Source organism: Nansenia antarctica, assembly GCF_963989245.1.
Source record: "Nansenia antarctica genome assembly, chromosome: 3".
NCBI lineage: Eukaryota > Metazoa > Chordata > Actinopteri > Argentiniformes > Microstomatidae > Nansenia > Nansenia antarctica.
In genome coordinates this window covers 22,684,531-22,696,726 of record NC_137688.1, presented here as the reverse complement: position 1 = coordinate 22,696,726, position 12,196 = coordinate 22,684,531, and the positions used below count along the sequence as shown (strand labels likewise).

General features: G+C 41.2%; 1 protein-coding gene across 1 annotated transcript; it reads right to left on the bottom strand.

Moving 5' to 3' along the window:
• Positions 1–5,889: 5,889 nt before the first annotated feature.
• LOC308152249 (LON peptidase N-terminal domain and RING finger protein 3-like) lies at positions 5,890–12,028 on the bottom strand (the record flags this gene model as incomplete). Its single annotated transcript, XM_080525176.1, has 12 exons — positions 5,890–6,538; positions 6,780–6,929; positions 7,419–7,581; positions 7,849–8,007; positions 8,199–8,320; positions 8,596–8,710; positions 9,202–9,292; positions 9,461–9,707; positions 9,826–9,984; positions 10,151–10,273; positions 10,506–10,624; positions 11,377–12,028. 12 exons carry the CDS (start codon positions 12,026–12,028, stop codon positions 6,380–6,382), a joined length of 2,259 nt encoding a protein of 752 aa, XP_080381302.1. The 3' UTR covers positions 5,890–6,379.
• Positions 12,029–12,196: the final 168 nt, after the last annotated feature.

Genomic DNA, 12,196 nt, shown 5'->3' with positions numbered 1-12,196 from the left:
ATAGTATCAAAGGTCTCTTAAAGGACTTCCATTCTGGAGTTATTTTAAAGTTCATGTGTGGTGTCAAACTTCAAAGATTAAAAAACCCACACATTTTTAAATTCCCCATTCAGAGCAAATGGCGATAGGAATGAAAGCAGAGTACAACTTATTTTTGTTCCCCCCTGTTCCCACTGATACAGTTCTGTTCATAGTAGTGATTGTGTCTACATACATACAGATGGTTATCTTATGAGAAAACATTCTGTCACGGTTCAGATTTCAAAGTTCAGATTCACTCAATTCAATTCAATTGACCTGTTTTTTTTTGTGTAGTTTTAAATAATTTAATTTGGTGTAACTGAATGAATGTTTGTCAGTTGTCATGAGAAGTTGACTGAATACCATTAACTCAATTTAAAGAAGATTAGGAAGTAGTGCTGCTGACCTAAATAAAACTCAAAGCATTCCGTGTTGGTCAATCACAACTGCAGTAGAAAAGACCTTTAGATAGAGGGCACTCTAACCACAGAGATGGAACAGTGTTCTATAGCTATGGCTCTTAACACTGAATGTAGCTAGTTAGCAAGAAAAAGAAGAACTAGAGCTAGACTACAAGAAAAACACATGTACATAAAGCATGTATCTTTTATGTCAAATCATTTATCAGGGATACATTAATTTGTTCCCCTGATTTAACAGGGTTTTTTTCTATGTTACATAAACAAGCTCCGTGTTCCTCCTCCATGTACTTTGTGTAAGCAAATACTGTACTTAATTATAGGTTATACAACAACGCTTGACCTTCTACACTGTGTTTTCACTGCAGACCTCTCAGCCATAATTCCGGGTTGCAGAAGCACATTACTCCTATCAACTGCTTTATTAATCTGCTGGTGAATAAGACATCAACACTCCCAGCCAACGAATGGGCACAGTTATATAAATCCAGTTCATCTGTATCTGTCAAAGTGCAGACATACTGTATAGGTCAACTAGATTTCCCCCCGACGTTGGTCGTAGTGTTTCTGAGTTACTGGTCTCTTTCCAATGCCACTAGGGCGGGGTGACCATTGAGTAACATCCAAATCAGGCAGCATTTCTATTGACAATAATTGTGACACCCTTTCGAAATAGGCTTTTTGAATTGCCCTTGTTGTATGAAATGTGCTATACAAATAAACTTAACTTGCCTAGGCTTCCCATGCAGTTTTTGACTCTTGGAGTCCCACTATCTGTCTCCTGGCCTGAGAGGGGAGTACATAATATATATTTTCAGATGACAATAGAGAGATAGGAGAGGGGTGTTAGCTGGCGCACTGACTCGTGAAAATTCCCATTGTGTTCCATAACCTCCCTTTTCAGGTTATGAGCTCAGCTCTGGTGTGGGTGCAGGGTTGTTCTGTTGGAAGCCACAGATCACACATTCCTAAACCTCAGGACTTGTTACAGTGGCAGAAAATGGTTTCTGTCCTGTGCCTCTGCTCACGTGAATCGCCCCTCCCAAATATTTCCTGCTGCAACTCATGTAATAGACAGCAGTCTCAGTCCTTACATCATAACTGGGCCAGTAAAGACCAATTATAACACTTGATATTTTGGGAGGTTTTCTGGACAGAAATGAAGTTAATCCTGAGTATTTCCTCTGGGGGTGCTCTTAAGCCAAAAGGGGTCCCCTAAATAGTCATAAATAATGCCAAGAAATGATCTCATTGGTGAAAAAGGGACATCTCTATCGTATTCTGCTAACATTTGTAAGCCTAAAACCTAAAGGTTGGGTTTAATGAGGCAATATGATTGATGTTATATCTTAGGAGTATGATAATCATACACTCAACACTCAAGACAAACAATTGAGGTAAACAATTATTATTATCTAGGCTGAATCTGTGTCTGGGGAAACCTGCCCATAGATGGTCACTTTTAAACAATGGCCCTAACCCTGCCGGTGGCAGAAACAGATCCTGTCATGTCAGCTGAGCCATCTACCCATTACACAACACTATTCATCAGAGCAGTCATGCGTCACCTCCCTGTCACCCAAACGACCACTCCCCCTTTTGAGAGAAATCGAGTGTGGTGAAGTGCTGGTGCCTTATTGGAAAAGCTAGTGTCACCTTGCCTAAAGGCTTCAGGCCATCCACAGAGAGGATGCAAAGGGTAAACATATCGGCCCCTCCAGTCAATATGTGTATGTCTGTGACAAACATTTGGTGAAGAACTTCTGGGGGCTTCCAGGGATTTTATTTGATTCGATCCCCATTAGAAGCACACGGATGTACCTCTAGTCTTCCTGGGGTCCTGAACATACAAAATACAGACATACAGACATACAGTAATAAATGTACAATCTACAAAAGATAAAAAAGACCCTCAGTCAAGCTAAGTGTCTAAAGCAAAAACAGTACAAGACTATTTGTAGGATTTGTAGTTCCTCATTTGCCGTGTAAATTCCTAAATGAGAGTGTTACATTTGTTTTATGTTAACCTGTTAAATATCCTGTATAATTAGCCTAAATATATCCAAGGTATACCCAAAGTAAATAGTTATAGTGAAACTGTGCAACATTACAACATTACATAATTGTTTGCCTGACTGGCCATCGGATTTGAGCTCCTAATAGCTAAAAAGCAATTACTGTTTACTCATTGTATGTTATTAAACTGGCAAAGACCTTGAATTTGAATTTACCCGCAGTCAAACTAAAGGGACTGTTCCCACAAAAAGCGGCGGAGGCATGATGCAAGGGCAAAATACCCAGATGCGTTGCTCTGATGGATTGGCCTCAGATGAAGCACATTAAAATGATGCATTGTCATTGATGAAACCTGGCCAGAAATGTACGGCTGAGACATTGGGGCCAGACTGTCTGCCGATTACACAAGCACACTGTGTGAGTAACGGCATGGAAGTGTTCGTAGCAGGGAGGGGGCCCCAGGGAGGGGGCCCCAACCTTAACCCTAACCCACACGTGCGCATGCGCAGAACCACTAAGGACCACATCTGGATAGGTAATGGTGCTTTATTTATCATAAAAGTAGGGTGGCTCCAGACACCAGAGTATGAATAGTGGAACTGCATTTGCCTATAAAACGTGAATCGGATACGTCAGTTACCTGTATGTGTGTGTTACCTGTATGCATGTGCAAAGAATGCTGATATGAAATATTAAACATACGGTCACCAATAGTATTGTGCAACCTGCCAATTGAATGGTGAATTTAAGCTACCTCTATCAGGTTCACATGTGTGTAAATCTGGCTCTGATACTAGTATAGCCAGTGCCTCCCCATTGACCTCGCCGCACGTCACTGGTGTAAATCTGGATCTGATACTAACCAGTGCCTCCCCAACCATTGACCTCACCGCACGTCACTGCCACAGGCCTCATGCTGTTTAAGACGGGTCGTACTGCCGTCTCGTCAGCACCCTGTCACCCATCCTCATACACACACACACACACACACACACACACACACACACACACAGACCACTTAACTTCCCAGATGCCTTTTTTCTGGGTGAGTTAGGTAACATGTGCATCCCACAATGCACTGCTTTGCCCTACTTCTGTCAGTATGTTACATGTTGTTGTTTTTTTTAAATCGGGGGGTAGGTGTAGCTGCCAAGTTCCCATAGCAACCCATGCATTTAATGACCTTATCCTTTTCAGTTACATAAGCATACTTGGCAGTAACAGAGGACTTGTGTTATGTGGCCAGTTTGGCCAGGGCAGTACTGATGAATGATCTGATTTAAGTCAGACGCTGAGAAAGACTGCCTTTATACTCCTCTTTTTCAGGCTCACTTGGTACAGCTGGATTTGACTTTGATTTGAATCAAGACTTTAGTCTTTAGACATTTTGTCGCTCACTATAAGTTTGTTTTTACCCTTAATTTTTATTTTTTTAAATCTAAGTTTTTACCCTTAAATGAATGAGGACATCTGATACAAAGAAAATAACAAAGCTGAATAAAAATGAGTCCCTTTCTTTTCTGTTTTGGCATTGTTCCTGGGCCGACTGCTGAAATATGTCCTTTGAAAAAGGGAACAAGATACTCACCCCCCACCCCCCTCTCTGCAGATGCTAACCCGATTTCAAACTTTACGCAATGTCTCTGACTGCCCCCGTTATGTAAACCTTATTAAACATATCCCCACCGGCTTCCCCCTTCTCTCCCACCACACTGAAATCCTGCACATCGCATTGGTGCTTCTTATCGTCCTCCCCTCCTTCTTCCCTCACACCACTCCCTCCCACGCCAGAGAAGGGCTGTGGTGGGCCGGGTCACCTCACTCACTGGCCTCCTCTAGGATTAGGCAGGGCAGGGCTGGGCTGGGCTAGGCTGGGTTGGGCTGCAGAATGTGGGTCAGTAGGTCTGGAGGAGTGGAGCAGCCTTTCCTTCCTTACAGTTATGACCTACATTTAGCAGGCTTGCATAAAATCTAACGCAACACAGCGGTAAATAGGCCCTCTATTCTAGAAGTTTCGAATGATTTTGAAAGACACCACCGTGAAACTGAAAGACGGGTCACAAGAGGAGGAAATCAAAGAAGGTCTCTGGGACACAAGACTTCAGAGTGAAGACCGTCGGTCAGCTCTTATAGCACAACTTAAGAGCATAACCTGTTTTATTCAGAGGTTTGTTTGACTGTACATAACATTGCATACTAATTACTATCAAAACAGTCATCAGATATGATATCTACAACAATACATTCTTTTTTGTAAACACATAACAGTTAGAGGCAATTGTATCATTTTAATCACTTATCAATCATCTTTGATCCTGATATTTGAAAAATTCAACATCTCTAAGCAAGTCTTAATGTTGTTGTATACAGAAGTATAATTGAAACTAGTGAAATCACTTCTTGATGTATCAAGGTTATTTCTATCTTGAGAGAAGACTAGATATAGTACCAATATGTTTAACCACGACAGGATTGGAAGATTGAACCACATATTGAACAAAATAGAATTTTGGGCCAAACCAGCCTCCCGACTATGGAATATGCTACCTTTGCGTGACTTCTGCTACTTCTTTTCAACTGTATGGTACTGGCATCATGGAAGAAACCCAACTTAAGGCACTAAATGTTCAAAAAGATCATCTGAAAATCACTGTGTGTTCGTCTGCTACAGCTTGAAAGACAAGATGAGGTGATTAGGTTCAAATTACAGAAATAAAATACATAATCAGTCTCTTCTGTGTGTATTTTGGACTCGTGGTTAGACATGCATCGTTCACCACTGCACCAGGGTCATGAGGGGCACTGACACTCATCTGAACTGACTGTAGTGTCGGCTTCAGGGATCATTTGGAAACTATTAGGATCATGGCACGTATGCCATATAAAGACGACCGAAACGTTTGGTGCTTCAACCAAGAGCAGAGTTATAAAAGGTCGATTATAAAGCTAAGTGCTCATCTTTGTCTTGTCCACACTTGTTTGCATGTTCACATTCACTTTAGTCTTTTGTAACCTGAAATTAAGCTGCACAAGTTGGAACCATTAATGCTATTGCTTTTAGTTTGTTATTGTTGCATCTGTCATACCTACGTTATAATCATATCTGGTGTAAAGGCAGACCTCTATTCTATAAATAGAATATTCTAGAATTGGCCCTTGGAATAGAAAACATATTTGTTGTTCATTAACACTTTTCCATGGACAAAACCATCCTGCTTCAAAAGCTTCTGTATAAAAAGGTCATCATCATCATCATCATCATCATCATAACATATAAACAATAGTAGAAAACTATGAAAAAAGTCTGTCAGACAAAAAAACATGTAACATTCAACAAAACAAAACAAAAATGTTTTCCTCATTTGAAGGCAAAGCTCACCAATCTCTTTGCTAACCATGCATGGAAACAAGAGTTGGTCATTAATGCTGCTGCAACAACTTTCCGATCCATTTTTCCCTTACTTGAAATGGAAGTGCAAATAGATCATATAAATACCAATAAATATTCCATCAAAAGTTTGAGAAAAAAGAAGAAGCTGAATGTGTTTACTGAATATATCTACACCAAAACCAGGGGAATATCTCATGATCTTTGAATGAGCTAGTGCTACAGTTTTGTTTATGGTCATTTCATCAAAGAAATTAATCTTCTGCAGATGCGGGATGTGGGGTCTAGCTTTGATGTAATTGATGTTCAGTAAACCCTTTGGAAATAGGTACTTTTTCTAATAGTCATATTCAATACCCTCCTAGTGATGTAAACAATGTTGCATGCACACACACGTTCATAAATAATATAAAAACAAATCAAAACACAAAATCAACTGTCTTAAAGCACACAGATTAAAAGAGTCAGTCAATTAGCTTCTACACTTCGGGAAGGAAGACAACAACTGGCAACAGACAGTCACCCACGTAAGGAATCACCGAGGGCGATTTCGGCTCATGAACAGAAGCACTCTGCGGATGCCACTCAGTCTCTCCTTAAGGGACGTGAGGGCGAGGAAGGGCAGTTGGGCTCGACCTTCCAGGGGAAGGACCGCCAGCAGCCACCAGCACCAGGAAGGACCATTGGGACTGGCCTACATGAGAAAGGCAGATGGGACAAGACAACCATAAGAATCCAGCCATATCCTGTTAAACTTGCAAGGCTAGTTTCCTGGACCCAAATGGCTAAAGGCCTTGCCCTTGGCTAAAGAAAAAAATATTTGAAGCCTTTGAAGCCTAGTTCTAGGTTTAATCTGTCTGGGGAACTGTCTCCATGTGTGTGTGGAACTTGTCTGGAAGTGTCAATAATACAATGTCAAGCGTCCTGGTATGTACCTGTGGCTCAGAGTCCTTCACCGGCATCGGCCCAAAGTGCCCCAAGATCCTGTCCTTCTGCTCTGCCTTCAGAGAGTTGACCCAGATCAAGGCCTGATCGTACACCGTATCATGGAGAGCCTGCAGCTCTTTCTCTGCCACACCATCCACCTACCGAGCAAGAACATCCGTGATTAGAAAAGCAGTCAATAAAATCTAAACATGCATTAAGTTATTATGTTGTGCTATAGCATGACTCAAATATTCATGGTTTAGGTTCTAAACATGTAATGGCATCGAATGTTGGACATTCATACAAATACTCCTTTACGTTTACATTTGACATTATATTTTGGGGCATTTAGCAGACACCTTTATCCAAAGCGACTTACAACAAATACATTTGTCCAAGTAAGTGAATAATCTATCCATCAGTCATCATAAGGAAAAGTAATGTATGCTAGTGCCAGAGGCCATTGGCAGTCATAACACTAGAATAATGAAGAATTAAGAGTAAGATGTATTTATTTTTTACAGTAGAGAAACTGTAAAAGGGTTAGAGGGGATGAAGAGGCCTTAGGAGGGACAGTTAAGGTGTAGCCTGAAGAGATGGGTCTTCAGTCTACGGCAGAAGATAAGAGGAGAGATTTGTTGTAATACCTGGTCGTCTTCCAGATATTCAATGTCTGCTGTGTTGTAGCCATCTCTCTGATGGTGCTGAATGACCTTGAACCTCCTTTTCCCAATGGTGTCCACGACAGAGCGGCCATCGGCAAAGAATTCCACGTTACGGATCTCTAAAAGGCAGCCATAATCTGCAAATCTATAAAAGGAGGCAAATGAGTTGGAAAGTCAGATAAGACAACAACAAACAAACAAACCAGGCTATATAACCCAAAATGCCATTGCATATATAGCCTAAGGCACTGAATAATTCCAAAATGAGTGTTGACACCAAGGACAAGGACATTCAGACTGATATTTCTGTGCCGAACCCTAACCTTCCAAATAAATAAAATTGACTCCCTGACTAAGGAATCCTATAACCATGACAAGCCTTCTTTGTTCTGCCAGGTTTTACGTTATTTACCCTTTGAGGTTGTCACCGAGGCACATGCCAAACAGCTTGGTGCCAGTCTCCATACACCTGCGGATCATCAGCCGGTAGCAAGGCTCAAAGATATGCAGAGGGCAAGGAACAGTGGGGAAGGCCATGGTGCAAACAAATATAGGCACGTTCTTGTTGAGACTACAAAAAGAAGAAAAAAAAAGATACATTAATGATCTAGTATACATTTTCATTATTCAATTACACTTTCTGCTTATCAGTTACAAGACAGGTGAAGTAGTGGCTATTCATATCAGGCATCACCATTAGGTTACAACGTTATTGGTTTACATGCTGCAATGAAGCATGGAGTATGTTGCTTTGACCCTTACTTGGATAACTCTGCCATCTCCTCTTCGTTGACGTTTTGTCGGTCAAGGAGCTCAGTTGGCAGATATTTGCAGATGAGGTTTTCCATCAGAATGGTCTTGCAGTACTGCTTCTGTGCTAGATACTGCAGGTGCAAGGAGAGAGTGAGGATGAGTTAACGAGGGAAGCATTGAGGAGACATGAAGCAGGCAGCTTGTGCAATGTTATATTTTCCAGTCCCCTAATTACCTGGTAGTTACTTAGAAACTTTTTAATAATAGTGTATTTACATAATTATCAACTATGATTCATCGGTACTGATATGATTCACCATAGCAAATACCAGAGTATCGGTTGTTGCCTCATGTTAATAACCAGGTCTACTAATAGTTGGTTGAACATGATGATTGAACTATGTACCTCTGAGAGTTCCTCCTTGCAGAGGGGACACTTGGAGTTGTGGTCTAGGCATCGCTCCAGGCATTTCAGACAGAAGGTGTGTCCACAGGGAGTGGTGACTGGCTCATAGAAAATCCTGGATATACCAAGGAGAGAAAGGATTTGAGCAATTTAGCATAACTCATTACCCATAACTCTAACTCTACCCAAAACTCTTTACCTATGCAACCTATACAATGACAAAAACATGACAAACATTGCACTACTATGGACTGAGTTGACAAATACACACAAACAAATCAACTAATGGCATGCTCTCCCACTGCTACAAACACAATATGTCAACAGAGTCATAGAAATCTAGCGCTGGGAAACAAATCAGTCAGATATGTGACAGCAGCTGGTGAAAGCAGGAACAAACCGGCAACCAATCAAAATGTTCAGACTTTTATTCCGAAAAATATAAATAAATGTCAACGTTGTTGAAAATTGATTTTCAACAACGTTGACATTTATTTACATTTTTTTGGAATAAAAGTCTGAACATTTTGATGTTCCTGCTTTCACCAGCTGCTGTCACATATTCCTTTGGAGGCCACAGTAAATGTCTTGAGAAATAAGTCTCACCTCATACAAAGAGAACACTCCAGGTCTGTTGGGTCTATGAGGTTACTGACCACAGGACTCCAGGATGTCACCTCTTCTTTCTGTGTCACCTCTGTTTAGGATAGACATGTATGGCTGTTAAAAATGAGTAAATAACATTACACTGTACTTACAATGGTCATTTCGCAGTAAAACGAGCACTTGCAAGCGTGACCGTCAATCTCAACATCTACTTAATTTGAGAGCATCTGCAACTCAGCAAGTGCAACTCGAAGCTCACCTGACTTGGAACGCTTGCACACATCGTTGCTGTCCAATTGGCTGCACTCATCTGTGCTATGCTTGCGTTTGAGAAAGAGGCTTCTGTTGATGACGGTGGGATGGCAGACCGCTGCGCCCTCCTGTTCTTTGCCTTTGTCACATGCGGTTCTCTCACTTGCACATTCTGCCTCCTTAGGGTCAGTGAGAGTTGGCAAAGACATCAACTTCTCCTCAGATGATACTCTGTTGATGACGTTCTTGCAATCCTGTGAAGAAGGGTGAAGATGATGTAGCACCTTAGCAATCACAAGATCAAATTGTCATGCACTGAATTGTTATATACTGGTACCTACACCCACTTAACTACAAAAACATTTCTCTCACCTTGTAAGACTTGGAAGTGGTGGTGAGGCAGCTGAGTGAGGTTGATGTGTTCATGATGTTGCTTTTTATTCTATTTCTGGAAGATAGTAGACTTGACCAGTCCAGGATTTTGTTGTGTACTTGATCTCCAGTAACAGGGGCTGAGAGATCACTCAGAAGCTGAAATAAACAGAGGAACGTAAAAAAAAGGGTGGCGGACACATACTGTACTGCTGGCATACACACACTGTTTCTTTTTTCTTCCCATGTAGCTTTACTAGTAACTGTGCTATTTCAGAGTATTGATATTAAACACATAGGAGGACATTTTAAGTGATATATTTACCTTTTGAGCCTCTGATTTTGCTAGTTTATTTTCTGGTTCTATAGAAATGCAGACCAGATACTCTCTTAAAGCCTCTTCTGTTTTCCCCATGGTGATGAGAGCTTGTGCTTTCCTAATATGTCCCTGTAACAAATACAAACAGACGTGAGGAACAATCCAGCCGTGGTGAGGGGAAAACATTCACTCTTATAAGAAACAATATTTCAAATCATAAAAATCACACAAAATATATAAGGCTACATTTGAGACTCATATCAACATCTGAGTGTTCTTTTAGTAGTACCTCCTAAAACTCCATCATGGAACATCATATGTGCATTGAGTCTAGTGTGGGATAACATTGTTTACTTCTCACCTTTAACCAATGAGGCATTAGTTTGCATGCCATATCTGCATCATGGAGTGCATCCTCAGAATTATTCAGGCTGGAATTGATCTGTGATCGGTTACGGAACAACACATGGTCCCTTGGAGCTAGGAAACATCAAAAAGACATATTTACTTGAACTGGTCGAGATTGTGTCAGGTCAGCATTCCTACTAGACATAATCACTTCTAGTTTTATTTTTTTTCCATATAGGACATACCAACACCATGTTAAATGATCTATGGTCAAACTGTGTTACTGATTTAGGATTTCAATCTTAGAGAGGGGCAATCAGTTTCTGAAACCCCATGACATAAGAGCTGCATTGTCAGAATCATTCGTTCTACCATGGTCCTTCATTCAACATATTTTTTTACTATAGCCTACTTATATTGAATATTACTTAGGACCAGTTTTATTTTAATAATCTGAGTGTATGGGGAATTTCAGTTTATTGATGCTATTAAAATCAAGTGTGTATGAATAATAGGCCATGTGCGACAACAAGTCAAGTCACTAAAACCTTAACTACTGCAACTGGTGGTGAACTGAGGTAACCTTGACCTACATTCTGATTTTATTGTTGTTACACAATAGTCAAATGCATTACCGCACACGCTTACGCAACGCTCGGTCCCTGGGCTACGTAACGTCTTATTCAACACTCAACGCACTGCCCAAGACTACCGTGAATATCTGAATTATTCGCGGTAATCTCAGGATATATTGTTACAATACTTTTACCTCTGAATTGTTGCAATGTAGCGGTTATAATGACAGACAGTGATGTGTGATATGCTACGCAGTTAGGGAGTTTTTTTTCGCATTGCCGACTTATTCAATCATGCAAATGTCATACCTATTTGTATTGCCTCGTTGTATTTTTTCAAAGCAGCTTCCATTCTCTTCTCTGCATACAGTCCATTCCCCTCACGCCTCAATTGAATCGCTTGCAATTGAATGGGAAACCACTTGGACAGCAAGCTACCGAGAACGACATTGACTCTGTAACCGGGTACATCGGTGAGTTTGGAAATGTCATGGCACTCTTTGCAGCAGACGGGGCTCTTTTCTCTGTCCAGGCACTTTTTGCAAAAGCAATGTCCACAAGGCAAGGTAACTGGCTCGTATAAAAAACCATAGCATATTCTACAGGTAAACGCGTTAATTCCACTGTATTCTGTAGAGTTCCCCTCGTGCATGTTGTTCAGACTGTCCGTTCCATCCTTTCTTCTAATATTGCTGGAGAGATGCTCAATGAGATTCTCCAGCTGAACGGGACGAAGTCTCTCGATGACCGCCGCTTTGCGATAGATCTCGAAGGCTTCGCTCAGTTTGCCATCAGACGCCAGTGCGTCGGCTCGCCTCACCAACAGCTCCTGCTGTGTACCGCGGTGGTCGCAGAGATGTTGGACTTGGCGTTCGTATATGTCGGTGGCGAGTTCGAAGTTTTTAGCTTGAAAAGCATCGGCCGCCAGCTGCATCATGACATCCGTGCTCTCGGTCCCCATGTTGAATAAAGCTGAATGCCCTTTACAGAATCAGTTTCCCCTTTTCGGATGTAACACGTTAATTCCTCTCATTCTAAAAGGTCCTCGCCCCGTGTTCAGTTCACTACTTAAGAAAGGAAGTCACCGTTCACACCATGATATTCTCTACGAAAAAAAAAAAAAACTCTT